The following is an 18,043-nucleotide window of genomic DNA, read 5'->3' on the forward strand; positions in this document are numbered from 1 at the left end:
TGCATCGTGCTCTTCCCACACCTGGGGGAAAGCCCTGAGACCTAGCAGTGCAGTGAGTTGTGTACATGGGTGCACACACACGCAGGCCTCCTTGACTCTTTGACATCGCACAGCATCATTGTACATGCTGGTGTTCAGATCTGCATCCCAGGCCTGGGGGCATCAGCTCCTGCCGTGGCCGTTCACAGTGCTCACGGGATTTCTGCCCATCTCTGCTGCCAGAGCACCTGCTGACAACAAAAGCTATTAGGAACACTTGGCTGCTTTTAGAACATGGGGCTTTTTTCTCCTCTTTTGTGGAGAGCCATCATGTCGTATAAAATAGGTGTACATTTAATATCTGCGTGGTACCTATCTCTTGGGTGTGGCCTCTATTGCTTCATGGTTAAATTTTAGGCTTTTCTGGTGTTGCAGGACTTTCAGTCTGCTTTAGAATCCTTGGTAGGAGCAAGTCTTGGAGAAGAGCTCATCTGTTCATCTGTGGGGTAGCTGTGCCCAAGCTCATAGCCCTAGTTAATGGCAGAGCCAGGGCTTCGCTCTAGGACCCTGAGTCCTCAGTCTACCTAAGACATTTTATATTTTTAGCAGAGTTGCTTTTAATCCAAATTAGCTTGGTCCCATTCTTGACTTAGTTTTTACAAGACATATAAAGAGATAATAAATGAATACAGCAGAAAGCCTGAGCAGGGATGATTTTGAATTTAATTAATGACTGCTATTTTTCCTGAATATGTTCATTTCTATTCTTTACAGGGCCAAAAAAAAAAATGTGCTTTGTGTGTACGGTAATGTGAATCTCACATTCCAGGGCTTTTCATATGTGTCACAGGTATACACGGCCCTCTTCCATTTATATATATCTAAATGGTAGCCCTGTATGTCTGACAAAATATTTTGCATAGAAAGTATGGGGCATTCAGGGCTTCCCTGGTGGCGCAGTGGTTGAGAGTCCACCTGCCGATGCAGGGGACGCGGGTTCGTGCCCCAGTCCGGGAGGATCCCACATGCCGCGGAGTGGCTGGGCCCCTGAGCCATGGCCGCTGAGCCTGTGCGTCCGGAGCCTGTGCTCCTAAACGGGAGAGGCCACAACAGTGAGAGGCCCACATACCGCAAAAAAAAAAAAAAAAAAAAATAGAAAGTACGGGGCATTATTGTACTGAAGAGCTGGTATCTTTTTTGGAGTGAATGAATGCAAGTGTGTGTAGAGATTAGGTCTATTGTCTTTGGAAAGATAGATACAACTATTCCTCTCTTGAGTTGGAAACCAAATTAAATAATAAATACCAGGTGGCCAAAACAACAAGTGAGAAAAAGCAATTGGTTGAACAAAAAAGTGTCTTTATGTACCTTCTAAAGCATTCAAGGGATGGTTCCCGTATCTGCTTATTTGCTTTCAAAAGCAAATGCCAACTAGAGTCCCTGGCTTTTGCCCTCGTTTGTCCCCTCTGCTGACCCAGAGGAGGAGAGTGTCAGTGGCACAGCCCAGTGGCAGCCAACCAGCCAGTGTATCACAGGTCAGGGTAACAGTCAATGATTGTCAAACTGTCCAAATCCAAATGTGTGTTTAAAACAGGGCAGCGTTCGTGTCACACATATCTCTGAATGGCAGTTCTCCAGGATTTATTGGCGCTTGGTAACGAGCGTGTCCAGCTCATTCAGCAGAAGACCCCATCCTTCCAGGTCAATCCTCCGCTTTGGGCCTTTACAAGCTCAGTATTTTGTGCTTCTGATCCTGTCTAGTTATAATTGCTACCATCACACTCTGAGTGGGATTCAGACAATCTGAGGCATAAAATGCAAAGCTGCATTATTCTGAGGTTAGTGAACAAGAGTGGAGGCTGGATGGAGGAGCAGAGTCAAGCATGTTATATGCAATGTGCTGTCTTCACAAAGCATGCGGTAGTGAAGTTTTGTTCTGCAATAGTCTATGTTGGATGAAGGAGATAACTGATACATTAGATGCAGCTTTGGAGAGAGCCCTGCACCACTAAGCTGTGTGCCTGTGGGCGAGCCACTCATCTTCTCTGAGTCCTCACTGCTTCTTTGGGGAATGAGGGGAACAGGCCTAGGTGAAGGTCAGAGCCACTTTGAGCCTCATGTCACCGTATGCTGTGCCCAGTACCTCGCTGAGGCCTCAGCTCCTGGTTACCTCTGAAAGGAGGAAGTTGGAATTTACTTTTCCTCTGAGTGTCTTCCTTTCCTCTCCAGGAATCTGTTGAATTGCCCTCAGACTGAAAACTTGCCCTTAGTTAGGAGTGATATCGGGAGAGTTTTCATATGTTTTGTCCTGAGTGGTGTTTTACAAATGTATACTATCAAAAAAAAAAACAACCCTGTTCATGCCTTTCTTTTCTCTTCCACTGGAAAATTGCTATATGAAAGGTTATTGGGAGAAATGTTAAGTAATAATCAATCTGCCAGAGCATTTATGCTGGTTGATCATTGAAGGATAGGCACTTGCTACTGATTAAAATCAATTATTCACAGATATTAACCTGTTTGACCCTCAGGAGATGAGAAAAATTTTGGTAGGGTTGTTAATGTCTTAAAATTCCTGCGTATCAATAAAAACTGCAGGTGAGTTTCACCTTGGACCGTGGCAACTATTGCTAGGATACATTTTGAGACATAAAAGTAAGTACTGGTATATGTCTGTTGTCCAAATGACCTTGGGAAACTTCGTCCAGTGAATTCTAGGTTGCTTTTTGAAGGAGGGGAAAACATTGGGGGCAAATGCTCCAGAAGGAGCACTTCCTTTTTATGCTGCTTTTATATGCCACTTTAAAAATAAAAACAGAGCCAATAATGAAATATTTATGAGAAATTGCTACAGTGATTGCTGCATAGTTTGTAGCAGAATGTTGCAGTGCTCCTTATACTGAGAAAGTAGAACCTATTAGGTGTTGAGGTACAACAAGAAACGATTAAACCCAGATGCTTTCCTAAAATTATATTTTCAGTGCATTTATATGTCTGTTACAAACTGTGCTACATGCTAAAAATATTTTCCTTTGTAGGCCGAGGGAAATTTCAAACCACATCGAGGGCATCATAGATCAGATGGTTTTTCTTAAGAGTGTTAAGGGCATCCTGGTTGTTATCAGCCCAGACTTTACAATATGATATTATTTATGCCCCGAAGAGTCACAGTTCGGTTCTTAATTTCAGCAACTTTATTGGCATGAAAATGCATGGGAGCTAGGCCAGAGTCAATACATCAGAATGGAGGACTGAGACTCTAGGGGCACAAGTGACAAGGCGACTAGACTGGAGAGAGCCCCTTCATCCCTGTGGCCTGCTGCCCTGGGCAGAAGTCACCCCCCAGGTCCAGTGGCTCCTTTGGCCTTTGCTCCAAGCACTCCACCTCCTTTTCCCTCTGTGCTCTCTCCCTTTTCCCTCAGCTCTGCGTGCTGAAACTTCATATTTTGTGCGGCCAACCAAAGACACATTCTCTTTAAGACTCTTCTCGGTTGTATTTATTACAAAGTTGGCTTCTCCTGAGTTCTCACTGGTTCTCTGCTTCTCAAATTGTATTTCTTCAACACTGTCATTGATTTTGTAATTGAGGGATGTCTGCCTGGGTTTGGCATAAATACTTACAGTGAATTAAACTGTAAATGGGTAAATCCAAGAATATATAGGTAGTGTAACTCCCTATAGAATTGTATTTTTTATTTAATCCTTCTCCCCTCCCCACAGTGCACTGGGGTATACTATTTTGCCTATTAGAATATCCAGAATGAAAAAAGGGCTATCATTTTACTGAGTAGGTGCATTTTATTGAGTACGGTGCTCAGTACATTATACGTAATTGCTATATACTTTTTCTAGTCACAGCTCTCTAAGACTGACATCATTATTATACCCATTTTATAGATGAGGAAAAGCAAATCTGTCTAACTAGAAAGCCCAAGTTCTTAATTATTATATTGGTTTTAAATGCATGTAGCTACTATTAGGATTTTAGATGTTTCTGCATCTAGCACCAGATCGTGCTGGTATCTTCAGAGAAGAATGTAGAAATATCAAGTTTCATTTTACGGTCTTTCTGTAACAACAGTGGGCTTATTGTTTTGAGCGAGGTGGGGTCAGAAACAGCACGATCTCCTTTATAATCAGGCATACGAGGAAGACAACGTGCTCCATTTTGTCCACCAGTCCTTTGGGAAGGGACAGGCAGTGGTTTGCAGCGCCTCAGACGTGTCATATCTCTGCAGGCTCTGTCCAGTGGCATCGTGTCTGTGTGGTGGGTTTTTATTAGGATGTCACAACTCGATTATTTTGAGACCTTTCAAAGATTACTTAGGTTCATAATACGAGACCGGCGTTTGCTTCTGAGGGGAAAGAGGAAGGGAATTAGCATTTACTGGTCTACTTGGTGCCTCTCCCTTTATGCACCATCTCATTTCGTCCTCAGCACAGCTCTGCGAGGCAGGTTTCCTAAGGGTTGTGTGACATGCTCAGGGTTACATAGCTTCTAGATGGCAAGAATGGAGGGTGCCTAGGTCTAAGTTCTCAGGTGTGTATTTCCCATTACACGTGGCTTTGTACAGAGGTACTTAAGCCACATTCACAAGCCAGCGCCGAAAACAGCAACAGCATATTTGGTTGTACATTAGCATGATTTCCAGTGCCCTTGAACCTGAGAGCAAGGTAGTGAAATAGGAAGTGCTCAAACAGAAGGCAAAGCTAAAACAGACCACAGTATTTAAACTGTAAATTGAAATCCATAATTATAAAAACAATCAAGTGACCAGAAGATTGTTAGGTTTGAGATTCTAACGTACCTAATATTAGTATGAATATACATTAGCTGGGTGGATTCTTAAATTCTGCATATTAAGAGATGTTTATGAGTCTAATGAAGCTCTAATGTTCTTTGTGGTTCTTTTCCATCTCATACTACTGAGCACAAAAGCTGTGTTGTGTGCAGAATGGCTGGGTTTATCCCTACTAGAAAGAAGTTATGTTTGGTATCTAAAGAACAATGAGAGTTTACTGCCTGGCTGACCAATGGTGGATCAAGTTCACATTCCCGGGCTCCTACTCTCCCACCTACACATGCAGGGGGTGGAAGCAGAGCAAAGGGAGGGAGGATACCTCCTCTTTTCATGGGGAGAGAGAGAGAGAGAGAGATGTGAGCTCAGGATTTCCTAATATGGACACAGCTGGGCCTGTGTAGCATTAAACACTGATTTAATCCACCGCTGGAGGAAACATCCTACAGAAAGTAGAGATTAGCAGCCAATTAATTCTGGCCCTTCCCACTGTTCTTCTGGAACATCTCTTATATGGATCTAAATGTTTGGTGAACACACATTCTGGAAAATAGCTTTTTTCGTATATTATTTACATTTGGGACAGCCATCTCCCCCCAGTTGTGATGGATTTTGTTCTTCCTACACTGTGTGTGTATACGTATGTACGTGTGTGATCCTATTTCTCTACAGAGGTAGGATGACTTAGGCCCATTCCTCTTGTGACTTTGCAAATTGTGACTTCATGGGGTTCCTCTGGGAGACCAGATGATAGGCAACAGAGTCTGAGTGCCAAGATTTTTAAAGATAGAAATGTTGGAAAAAGAAAAATAGACATGCCGAGGGCCACAGACTCCAGGGAGCACGGGCACTCCATGTGCACACACTTACAGATACCACACCCATCCCAGTTTAGGGAATAACCAAAGGGACCCAGACGTGAGTATTTGCTTTTCAACCTAGTGAAATGTTAACATATAGGTTTGTGTTTTAAATTAGTGACTAATATCACGGGAATCCCCTGGTGGTCCACTGGTTAGGACTTGGCACTTTCACTGCCGGAGCCCGGGTTCAATCCCTGATTGGGATTAATAATAATTAATAATTAATAAATAATATAAGGCATTTTGCCAGAGTAGTTTCCCTGTAGCATTGGTGTAGTGTGTCTTTCCTAAACAAGGAAGCCCATTTGGTTAGAGCACGGTACCCAAGAAGACTCAAGCTACCCGGGTTGCGCTCTGTGTGAAACAGTAGCTTTTGCACGCAGCAAAGGGTCTTTTCCATTGGTAGCCACTGTCCTCTAATCCTAGCCAGCAATCTTCCAAATGCAAAATGCTTGTTTCCAGGGAATGTGTGGCAGCCATCAACATAATTAGAGCATTGTTCACAGGGGATGAGTGGGAAATACCACCTCATGTATACAGAATTCCAGGTCAGCACTAAAATCAGGGTCCCTGAAGACGAGGATCTATGCTCTTTCAGTCAGGATCCAGAATCATATTAACCAGGAACCTGGAAAAAACTCCAGACAGTCAAATATCCATCCATTCTTGCCTTCCTTCTGGGTAGTGTTGAGATCTTCCATTTCCACTTCTTTTTAATTCTTGTGTGTGTGTGTTGTGTGTGTGTGTGTGTGTGTGTGTGTGTGCGTGCACACAGGCACGCTTAAGCAATCTTGCCCTGAAGTTTATTCCTAAGAGTAAGCTATAGGAAATGCTACCCTAGGTCAGCCTGACAGCCCATCCTGTCCAGCTTTGTGTCTGCCATCTGCCCAAAGGGACTTATTGTAATAGAACACAATAGGTGGCTGTCCTCTGTGGCATTGACCTTGAAATTTAGATGTCTCTCAAACGCCTGGAATTTCTTCATAGTAACCTCTTAGAGATGGGTCATCATTAAAATGATCCAAACCAGTGGTTCTCAACACAGGCTGCCCATTGGGATCCCTGGTCGGGGAGGGGGGGACTTGTAAACTGACTGATGCCTGGGGCCCACTTTCGAAGATGTGAATCTAAGCGGTCTGGAGTGCCTCCTGGGCACTAGGATTTGTAAACCCTCCTGGTGATTCTACTGAGCAGTCAGGGGTTGGCAACAACTGATCTAAAACCACACCTCCATAATTTTATATTTCACCTGTGAAACTCTTTAAGATTATAGTGTCCAAGAATGTTAAGTGCCTGTAAAGAACTGCAGTCATATGGGGATTGAGGAGGATATACTTATACCTGTTTTCTAAAATGTCTGTTTCAATAGACCTTTATGGTATGGGATTATATTTTACGGGCTGTGTTTTAATGTATGGTTGATCTGATCCACATAATAAGCAAATATCTTAAAGCGAGACAGTCGGGCTAGATGTTCCCTAAGCTCTCATGCTAGAGTAGAAAGAACACTACATTTCCAGCCAGGAGGTCTAAGGGCCACACAGTATGAGATATTCAAAGCACTATACTTCCCTGAGACTCAGTCTCTTCATCCTGAACATGGGACAGTATGAGAAACAAACAGAACAGTCCATATGTGGAAGTGCTTTGTAAACTTAATCTTGTACAAAACTGGCCACTCTGGTTCTTTCTACCCGTTCTGAGGTTCCACGGTCTCTGATATATGTAGTACTTCAGCACTTTTTTTTGTCTTCAGGTCACTTTCCTCCAGCTTCTAGTGACGTTGTGTTGCTTCTTAGTTCCGGTAGTCTACACTTTTGATAAGTAACAACTGCCTTCTCTTGTAAGCACATCGCATGTGTCATTTGATCTTCACAACTCTATGAGAAAGAGGCTTAAAGAGGTCAGACAGCTAATATGTGGCAGAGCCTGGATTCAAACCCAGACAGGCTGTCTGCGCACTCTTTATACCATGCCGCCTTACCGCCTGGTCATACTAGTCTCCTGAGGACAGGGATGGTGTCTTATTCATCTTTGTGTTCACGAAGTTGAGTGCTCTGTTTTGCAGTAGGCAAACTCAATGTGTTCGTTAAGTGAATAACCCGTCTATATGTTCCTCTGGTTTTGATATCAAAAGTGATAAAATACTTGGTTGGTTAACATTTTTATATTAGTCCTCTGTGATGTTTGTATAGTAGTATATTTCTTTTTGGCTTTATTTTTTTAACAGTTCTTTTCCTCAAATTTTATAAATAGGGTATAATCATAAGTCCTTACCTTCTATACTTCACTTCTAAGTGTTAATGGAGCGAAATACTAGAACCATAAAATTTTTTTCAGACCCCCTTCCTCCCTCCAAAAGAGAAAAAGACATTTAAAGAAAGAAAAAATAAACCCAGAATATTTTATTTATTTATACTCCTCCTTGTTCAAAAGAGAGTTAAGCAAACTCTTAGAAAGCAAAATATAGCATGATAAAAGTAAATTAAAATAAGAAAACTGAAGCAATGTGAAAATAACGTTAGGAAAATAAGATGGGGCCAGGAATTACATTAGCATACAATATGTACCCCCTGAAGTTCCTATACTTGGCTTAATGTAGGGTCACAGAGCTTTCTAGAAGAAGGAAAAAGGATCAATTTGCAGTGTTCATGAGGTAAAACAAACCAGTTGCCTAAGTCCAGCTATTCCTGATGTTGATACTACGGGGAAGTTTTTCCTATGGGTCCTCACGGAAAATTACTATTTAATATAATAAACAACCATCTAAAACCATCCTTACGGTAAACACTGTGATGGATTTTATGGGTTGTTTTTCATAATGCACCTCAATAAAGGTTGATGGCTTCTTCCCAGAATGTAATGCGATAAAAGGAATTTCACAGAGCACCAGTAAGATGCATCCTGCACCAGCTGTGAGGTGGTCTGCCTTAACCCAAGAAAACCTTAGACTCTCCTGGGCAGGAGTTTTGGTATCCGCAAACTCTGTGAACCTGACAATTGGTGTGTTGGGTGGCTGTGCACCTTGGTGTATTTTTCTCTGGGGAGCCAGTAGTTGATAGCAAATGCTTCATCAGATTTTCAGAGGGGATCAAGAAATGGAAGAACTGAGCATGCTACCTCAGGCAAGCTGTGTAAAAGTTTTTGAGCAACAGTGAGTTCAGGGTTATGGTTACTAAGAGGAGAGATTCTGTCAGCCAGGTCACTGCGAAGCAAGTGTGGGATGGATTTCCTTTTTTGAAAACTATGCTTTATAAGGGCTTCCACTGAGAAGTTCATTTGGCAGGGCCAAAATCTTCTTCAGAAAGAAATTAGGCATTCATTCTAACATAAAGACAAAACGGGCAATAATACAAATTATAATTTTTCTAAAGTCAAATATAAAGATATCATAAAGGAATGTTACATTTTAAAATGAAAGAGCAAAATTTAAAGACATAAACATTGGCTAACTTTGCCCCTACTCCTTGCTTGTTATTATTTGCAACCTGAACTAACCTTGATTTTATTTCCAGACATGTGTAGACTCTTACCTTCTAATTTACCCTGAATATATGTTGGCTATAGAGCCCTTCGGAAGCCAGCAAAAGCTTCTGGACCTTTACCTTGTTTGGTATTAAAAAGTCTTTTGACTTCTCATAGTGGATAGTTTTCCCTCTGCTGTGCATAAGGGAGTATAATTTGCCATCTGAAGCTGTTCGGTCTAATTAAAGGGCTTCCCTCATTAGCCCTTTCAGCCTTCTGGTTGCCTAGGAAGGCATGCTGCTGCTTCTCATTCCTCTGGACTGTACCTCATCACCAAGCAGAGGCACACATCCATATTAACAATATGAAATTTGTAGCACTATCATTTTCCAGTGAAAGGAGTCATTTCAAGGAGTTACTTCCTCTCGACTAAAAAAAGAAAACAGAAAAAGGATTTTTCCCTCCAAAAGTAATCTCCAGCCACTAGGTTAAGTAATGCTTTTATTTTAAAAGCAATGGCATTTTCCTCAGCTTCTGAAATTGTCTTCAGCTGTTATAAACTGCTTTGACAAGAAAGTTTCTTAAAACATTTTTTTTAAAAAAACTTGCATCTCTACTAGACAAGCCATTTTTAAAGATATAATTAAAATAGAAGACATCTGTTTTTAAAAGATAGCTTTAAAGTGCTTTCACCACATTTTCAAAGACAGTTATTAGAGTATTCATCCCCAGCTACAGAATTCAATTTTTTAAAAAGTCGTCTTCTTCAAGTTTCACTGGGATCCTTCACTGGGGTCCCCTGATGAAGAAAGGTAGATTTAGGTGGACAAAAGGAGAAACGTGTTGAGGTTATATTGAACATGCTCAAAGAGAATTAATACTTTTCCAGGGTCATGAAATATGTTAATATTTCATTCCAGATTAAATTCAGCTCCTACCACCATTTTGGGATACAGTTTTAGTGAATAATATATGAGGGAATTAGGAACTTTTATTTCCCATTTCTATTTTTATTTTATTTTTTAAAAAAGGTCATTTTAGAAGTACCCTGGCAATGTAACTGAAAACCCATGGTGTCTCCTTTTTAAAAATGTATAATTCTGTGCTCTTTACAAATTAAGATATTTTAGTAGAGCAGGAGTTAATTAGAAAGATCTTCTTCTTAAGATTTTCCCCCATGAAATTTCATATGCCATTTATTCAGTCATTTATTCCTTTATCCTTCCATTCACTTACTTAACACATTTATTGAGCATCTACTATGTGCCAGGCAGTGTTTTTAGTGACTGGACAAAAATCAGGAACAGAAGGGACAGGATCTCTTTCTTCCTGGACCTTAAAATCCAGTCGGGGAAATAGATATTTGATAAATTAATAAAAAATAGTTATAATAGAACTGTATAACACAAGAGTGAACCCGAATGTAAACTATGGACTTTACTTAATAATGTATCAAATATTGGTTCATTAATTGTAACAAATTCCTGGCACTGATGCAAGAAATTAATAATAAAGGAAACTGTGGGTTATGTTGGCACATGGGAATTCTGTGCTATCTGCACAAATTTTTCTAAAAAATAATGTCTCAATAAAAATAAAACATTTTAGGGCTTCCCTGGTGGCGCAGTGGTTAAGAATCTGTCTGCCAATGCAGGGGACACGGGTTCGAGCCCTGGTCCGGGAAGATCCCACATGCCGCGAAGCAACTAAGCCCGCATGCCACAACTACTGAGCCTGTGCTCTAGAGTCCACGAGCCACAACTACTGAAGCCCGCGCGCCCTAGAGCCAGTGCTCCACAACGAGAGAGGCCAGTGCAATGAGAAGCCCGCGCACCACAACAAAGAGTAGGCCCTGCTCCCTGCAACTAGAGAAAGCCCGCTTGCAGCAATGGACCCAACGCAGCCAAAAATAAATAATTATTTTAAAAATTATTTTAAAAATAATAAAAATAAAAAATTTAAATATCTATAAAAGATAATTACTTTCAAGGAAATAAACAGGAAAACACAGTGGGATGACATAATTTGGATTGGGGAGTGAGGAAGACCTTTCTGGGGAAGTGTTGTTTAAGCCCAGCACTAGAGAATAAGTAGGAGCCAGCCAGGCAAAAAAGAGAAGGAAATGCATTCTCAGTAAAGCAAAGTGATACCATTTGAACTACCTTTGTAAATACCATTCTGGTTTCCTTGTGGAGAAGAAAGATTGAGGGGGTGGGTTTGGGGGGCAAGAGGACAAACAAGGAGACAAGTTAGTAGGCACTTAGAATGGACCACAGCTTTTGCTACCCACTCAGAGTCCTAGAAGAGCAGAGTAACAGTAGGATGTTTTCTTGCTCAGCTTGTGCCAGAAACCGTTAGATTCTCTGTGAACTGGGTGCTAGCAAGAAAGGAGACTGTCAATGGCACCGAGATGGTGTTCCCAGGTCTCAGTTCTTAAGATCTTTCCACTGGCTCAAAGGGATTTTTAGAATGAGGAACAATCTTGTGTGTGTGTGTGTGTGTGTGTGTGTGTGTGTGTATGTGTGTGTGTGTATTTGAGACCACAACCAGATGAAAATTATAAGGGGAAAAAGCTTTCAAGTACTAACTACCCAGCTGTAACAGCAGATTTTCATAGAAGTCTGTGTAAGGTTTAATTTGCAATAGTTATCTTTCTTCCTGCTGCTGGATTGTTGGAATTTACTTTGGTTTTTGTTTCTTCTAAGACATGTTTTTAAATTGTTGCTAAATCAGCAAAGAGGACACTTAAGAGAGGTCCATTTAGGCATGGCACTGTACATCAATATTGAACTGTTTGTATCAGGGAATCTTAGACATGGTGAATTCCCAAGAAAAAAAATTCTAGTGGGTAAAGGGAAATGTCAGTCAGTGATAGATTTCTATTGATTCTGGAACTGTTATTAGTAGCAGGGAAGCTTAAATAGTTCAAAGTTTTATTTCCATTTAAAATTAAGCAGCTCTGCAATTACATAATCCACTTCATCATTTGTAATTTTAACCTGCCTATATTGCTGTGCATTTGAGGCTTGCAAGACTATCTATTTTTGTGCATTTCGTTTACAGTAAAAAAATTGTATGTGATGGTTGTACATTATATATAAAAAGATTCGATAACACCTAGAAAAAATCTTTAGCAAACGAGCATGCATTTCATAGCACTTAGCTAATACCGGTTAATATGTTGATTTAACTCTACATAGGGTTTTTTTTTTTTTTTTTAAATTCCTGTTAACACAAACACCAAGTCAAGAATCTCCCGTTTGAGCAGTCCTGTTGTTTGTTTTAGGAAACAGAAGTGCATCATCAATGTAATTTTAAGTTAGTCCAGTTATGAATCTGGGATGAAGGGATAAAATAAAGTTTTCCACTCTGATGTCTCCATTAAGAAGCTCCCCTTTGTGTAAAATACTCCATGGCAAAGTTGCTTCTATTTAAAGTAGTGAGTTTGCTCTTGGCTTTGATCTAAAGCTTTTGATCTTGAAAGAAGGATGGAGTAGCAATAAAGAGAGGGCAAGACAGATTTTCTTTAAAGAAATGCGATAAAGTTAAAGGAATGGTCAACATCAGCAAACGCGAGTGCGACCCGACTCTTCTCCCAAAGCACTCACCCCCCAGGCTGGTTCAGCCCACTTCTGATGAGGATGGAAAGAAAGCCTTTTGGGGGTCGGCGGAAAAGACTGAGGGTATCTCACACTTTTATAAACTGAGTGGAAAGTTTACCCCTATTTATGAAGACGTATTGACCCCTTCTTAAATTCTGCTAGTCGCTTTGGAGGGGTCCACAGGCCGGGCAAGCGCGGCGCCGGCCGGGCTCACCCAGAGCGCGTTAGCTCCCGCGACGCGCGGGCGGAGCCCCGGGTTCGCCTTTCACGCGCTCGCGGCTTCTCCCCCAGGAGGTCACCTGCCACCGCCCCGGAGTCCGGAGGGGCCACTGGAAAAGGTCAACTCAATGGCGTCTAATCCATTCCCAGAGAAAACTCCATTAGGAAAGTTCCTTTCCCTCCGCGAAGGCCATCTGGACACTTAGGTTTCTGACCCGAAGGGCGAGTTCAGGCTGGCCGCGGGGTTGAGGGAGCTTTTGCCGCTAAGCCTTTTCGCCTGCCGGCGGGCAGCAATTCTGCTCCCACCGCGGTCAAGAAGCCCTTTCGCGGTACCCGGGGTCCCGCAGGCTTGTGGGCTGGAAAGGTAAGTGCGCGCGCCGGGGATCGGCCCGCGCGTGGGAGGGCGCGGGCAGGACGCAGGGAGGAGAAGAAAGATGTTTGCGAAGAGAACAATAACACAGGCGGAGCGCCGGCGGGGGTGGGGGCGGAGGCGACCTGCGGGGAGGGCGGCGCGGCCGCCTATACCTTTAAGGCAGGCCCCGCCCCCGCTCAGCGCCCGCCCGCCGCCCGCGCCGCCGCCCGGGCCCCGCGCTCGCCCGCCGCCCGCGCTGTGCCTTAGGTGTTGCGGGCCTCGAGCGTTCCCCGGTGTCCGGCGGGCCGGCGGGGCGGACGGCCCTAGGCGCGGGTTCCGGCGCCAGGCTCCCACCTTCACCTACCGCGGGCGAGGTACGGGGTTGGCGCGCCGAGTTGGTGGGGCGCGGGGGAGGGAGGCTGGGGCGGCTCTCGGGAAAAACTTGACTCTGTCCCCTTCCCCCGCAGCCGCTGCAGAGGGAGCTCCTGGCCGGGGCGGAGTGCGGGCTCGTGCGGCAAGTGAGCGCCGAGGTGAGTGCGGGCGGCGCGGTCCTTGGGCTCCCTCCCTCCCCGGGCGGTGGGTCGCGCGTTGCATCCCTGGCGCGGAGACCCCGGTCGGCTGCGTCGCGTGGCAGCGGTGGGTAAGATGGCCCTCGTTCGGGGGCTCTGGCTCCCACCGGCGCGGGGGCGGCAAATCGGGCCGATAACGGAGGGAGCGGCCGGGGCGAAGGTCGCGGCCTCGGCTCGCCGCAGACCCGAGGGCCCCCTGCGCTGAGGCGGCCCCGCGAGCCCCGAAGGGTGCCTGTGGCTCCCCCAGGTGAAGCCGAGGAAGGCTATGTCGCGAGGCTGTCGATCGTTTGTTTCTCGCGCTGAGGGGCGGCCCTCAGGATCCGTCGTTCTGTGTTTAAAATGCCCTGTGGTTTTTGAACTTCAGGTCGCCAAATGGGTCCGAGTGAACAGGAGACCCCGAAAACGGAAACGAAAGGAGACAGAAGAAGTGTTGGAAAAGGTAGGGGTCCCCGAAAGAGAGCACTGGATGGAGTTCTTGATCAGTCTCCCCGTCTGGCCCTGAATACTTGGTCGCAACGACAGAGTAGCTTTTTTTTTTTTTTTTTAAGTTTGCAGTAAACCTTAGATATACCTGGATAGTTCTATAGAAACGCTGGTTGATAATTCTAGTGACTTATCAACGTACTGTGTTCTCAGGAAGTTAGAATGACCCAGGATAGAGATTTCTTTCATGTTTATTAAATAGAGCGTTAGGACATAAGCGAGTTCCATTATTACATTAGACCAGTAGTATTTATTATGGTATTATATTATTATATAACTATCTCTAAAAAAGGGGGTTGTTCTGAATAAGTCACCCACAGTATCAGGTTTCTCTGCTTGGTCGTGACAGAGACAGTAGCACACTCATTCATTTAGACTTTAGAGTACTCTGAAAAATGGAGAGAGAAAATGAAAGAAGTGTATTACTTTTGAAACACTAGGAGAGATTTTATTTACTAATGCAAATGAGAAGTTTGTTTTTCTACACTTAGAATTTCAGTATGCTACTTTGCAGAAGTTTGGACTACCTGTTTTCTCCTGAAATTGTGTTAAGTCAAAACTTGATTTGTCATTGTAATAAGTAATACGAAATAAGGTAAGTAGTCTGTCGTTTCCTGAGTGATTTCATTGAAAACTCTCAAAAGTGAATAACGTTTTTACAAACCTTACAGCAGATATGATTTTTGTTGCTTTTGCTTTAATTATTTTACTGTTTTTTGATTCTTGAAAGCACCAAGGGATTAAAATAGCAGTGTGTTGTTTTTCTGCTGCTAGAATGTATGATGAATCACTTCTGATTCTGAAGCCAAATTCTTGCTGATAGCATTGCTGCCAACTTCTGTGATGTGTTGCCTTAGTATGGGCATTGCAGTGTCCGAGAATGTGCACAGAGCACATCGTAATGAAGGTGATACCAAAGTTTCAGAGTGCATTTAAGGATACCAAGGGCAGCTTCTGAGAGAATTACAAAAAGAACTGGCCTAGGAGTGTAGTCATTTGTAAGGAGTCATCCAGTGTGTGAAGAGTGTGACTCTTTAAACCAAGAGTCACGTATGTCACTTCAGTTAAACAGTAATAGAAAAAGTTGTCATTTTGAATGGGCTTGAGTTTTCTGACCATACCTTGACATGCCATGGTAGGTCGTGTTTGTTTAACTTTCATGGTCTAGGTGTTTTTAAAAATGTTTGTGAGGTGATGGATAGATGAGATCATAAAATGTCCAAAGAAGGAAAAAGAATTACGGCTTATTTAGTATTTTAAAAAATAGTTTTTAGCTGTTATTTTTTTAAACCCAAAGTAAGATTACCCAAGCACACAATGTATCATGCATAAAAGAAGTGGAAGCCCTTATCTTTGTGGATTACCAGCTACCATCACTACCAAAATCTGAATTTGAAGTAACCGTTATCTGTGACACCCAAGACCTGACCACTGCCTTCTGAGAATGAGAAGGGTAGGGACTGAGGATTTTGCCTTCCAGGAAAACTGGAGTTCTTCATTGAGCCATTTCTCCTTGAGAGAGGCTGTTGTGTTGGAGCTTATGGGGAGGACGCACTTTTGACTTTTCTTAGAAATTGTGGGCAGCAGTTTTGAGGAGGACGTGAAAATGAAGTGGGTTGAGACCATCATGCTGAGCTTCCTTTCCAGGAATGGAGCTTAAAGCTGACTAGCTTTGAGGGTGGAGGTGGGCAGGGCAAGAAGGTGGGAAATTTCAGAATTGTATCAGACAGTATTAATTATCAGCGTCTCCCGTCTCTCCTTCTGGTTCTGCACAGCGGCTGAGCCCTTTGCCCACTGTTTTGCCTCTGCCGCACCTGGGAGAGAGTTTGGAGCTCACTGAGGCAAAGCACATGCAATATTTTCAAGGGCAGGGTTTAGAAAGGGGGAGCGATCAGCTGCCAGGGGCATGAGAACAAGTTCTGAAAGGCACAGAAGCTACCCTGCAGCTGGTAGCCGAGGTGTGTCCTCTGATTGCCCGAGTGTCTATTCCAAAATGCAGATCAAATTCTGTGCTTATGGGTATTCAGATAGGTCATTTGTTAACTTTTTGCTGGGATTTGAACCTGTTATTCGTAGGAATGTAGGTAGTTAACTTACTATTGAGCTTAGTAAGTTTTTTTAAATGTTTGCCATAGCAGAAGTCAGTTTTTCTTTTTTCATGCGTTTACTGTTTTTCTGCAACGTTAGAATAAAACTATGGTGTTTTCTGCTTTTATTCATTTGTTGTAACTGTAAAATAAGAATATGAGTTTTAGTCTTTTCTGGTTGGTTATACATTTAAAATCTAGCCATTGCTTTTATTTGCCTACTTTGTCTTTGCCCCTTTCTCTCCCTCCTGCTGCGCTTTCCTCCATCCCATAAGTCTGTATTTGCACCTTCAGGCCTCAGGCAGAATTCATCCCTGATGAGTGAACTTGTGGGATGACTGGTCTGTATTTAACTATGCTAGGGTCATAACATTTTTTCTCTGATTTTTACTGACCTGCTCGAGGAAGGAAAACAGAAAGCAGTGGTGCAAGGCCAGAGTCTGAAGAGGGGCATTTGGTGAGGAGTTAAACGTTAAAGAATGGAATCTTACAGGAATGATTATTTCCCCCCCTTAAAATCTTGAAGGCGCTAAGTGGTAGGCATAACCTGGTGTAACTTGAAATACTAGTTGAGGTTTTCAGTGAACTCAGAAGGAGAAGCAAAACAAACTTATACTGTGCTCAGCTGTGGGTTAAAATAACGAATAATGAAATAAAGTAAACTGGGTGAATGAGAGGTACCACCGGTAAAGTGATTTAAGATGCTCTCCTGGCCTTTCCTGGCCTACTGCTGTGTTGTGTCATTCCCACCCACCCACCAGATAGCTCTACTGTCTCTCTATGCTGTCTTACGGATTTTCGTTTCTTGTCTTTTCTGTAGATGCGTCATTCTTTTGTCTGCATTTTCTCCTATTTTCTCTGACACTTATTTCCATTTTACTTTATGTTTTAGCCCTTTTTCCACTGGTGTAACTGAATTCCTTTACATTGTTGGTTTTTTTCCCTTCGATTTTAGTTACAAAACTCACCTCTCTTTTGCTTCTGGTCCTCAGGTATTTTCTCCTTACATTCTGATATTCCTTTTTCACTATTTCGAGTTCCTTTTATTTAGTTTGAATAATTTATGCAACAGAAAGGCAAGGGGAATGTGAACAACTATACAAAGAACAACTAGGATGAATGGATCAGCCTGCTCTGCAAGGGGCGGGTCAAACAACGGCGATTGCCACAGTGAATTGTATAATGTATATTTTTAAAAATAATGTTAATAGATTTTACTAAATGACTACTGGTTTTGGAAGAACACACATTTTTTTTCCTGCTTTTATTTTTAACTGGTTCAAAGTTAAATACAAATTATCTTATCATATTGAAAGATTAAGGACTAATATAATGTTCTTATAAATATATACTTGATAATACAGCATTTTCGATAATTCTTTAATCAGTATTCTAAGGATTATATAATAATTTATGAAATCATATATTTGAAGAAAATATCTGACTGGCATTATGATTTTTTTAGAGGAAGAAAATTCCAATTTTCATATTTGAAAGAAGTACCTTTTCTACTTTATGCACATCTGAAAATAGAACAAATTTTAAAAATACTAATTTCTAGTCATCAGTAAGTAATATGATGTCAGAAGTACTCATTGGCATACTTTCAAAACATTGAAAATTCA

The 18,043-nt window shown here is 42.5% G+C and overlaps 1 protein-coding gene across 2 annotated transcripts in view; it reads left to right on the forward strand.

Annotated features, from left to right (window-relative positions):
- LOC309964462 (aminopeptidase O-like) overlaps positions 1–18,043 on the forward strand; it is a 154,340-nt gene that overhangs the window by 55,784 nt on the left and 80,513 nt on the right. Inside the window, exons 7-8 of one of the 2 annotated variants that reach the window (XM_082843479.1) lie at positions 13,747–13,809; positions 14,213–14,287. In XM_082843479.1, coding sequence (XP_082699605.1) covers positions 13,747–13,809; positions 14,213–14,287 — 138 coding nt within the window. The remainder of the gene's footprint in view (positions 1–13,746; positions 13,810–14,212; positions 14,288–18,043) is intronic. The other variant, XM_082843480.1, reaches the window with a different exon arrangement.

This window comes from Leucopleurus acutus (genome assembly GCF_964270905.1).
Source record: "Leucopleurus acutus genome assembly, chromosome: 7".
In the NCBI taxonomy this organism is placed as follows: Eukaryota; Metazoa; Chordata; class Mammalia; order Artiodactyla; family Delphinidae; genus Leucopleurus; species Leucopleurus acutus.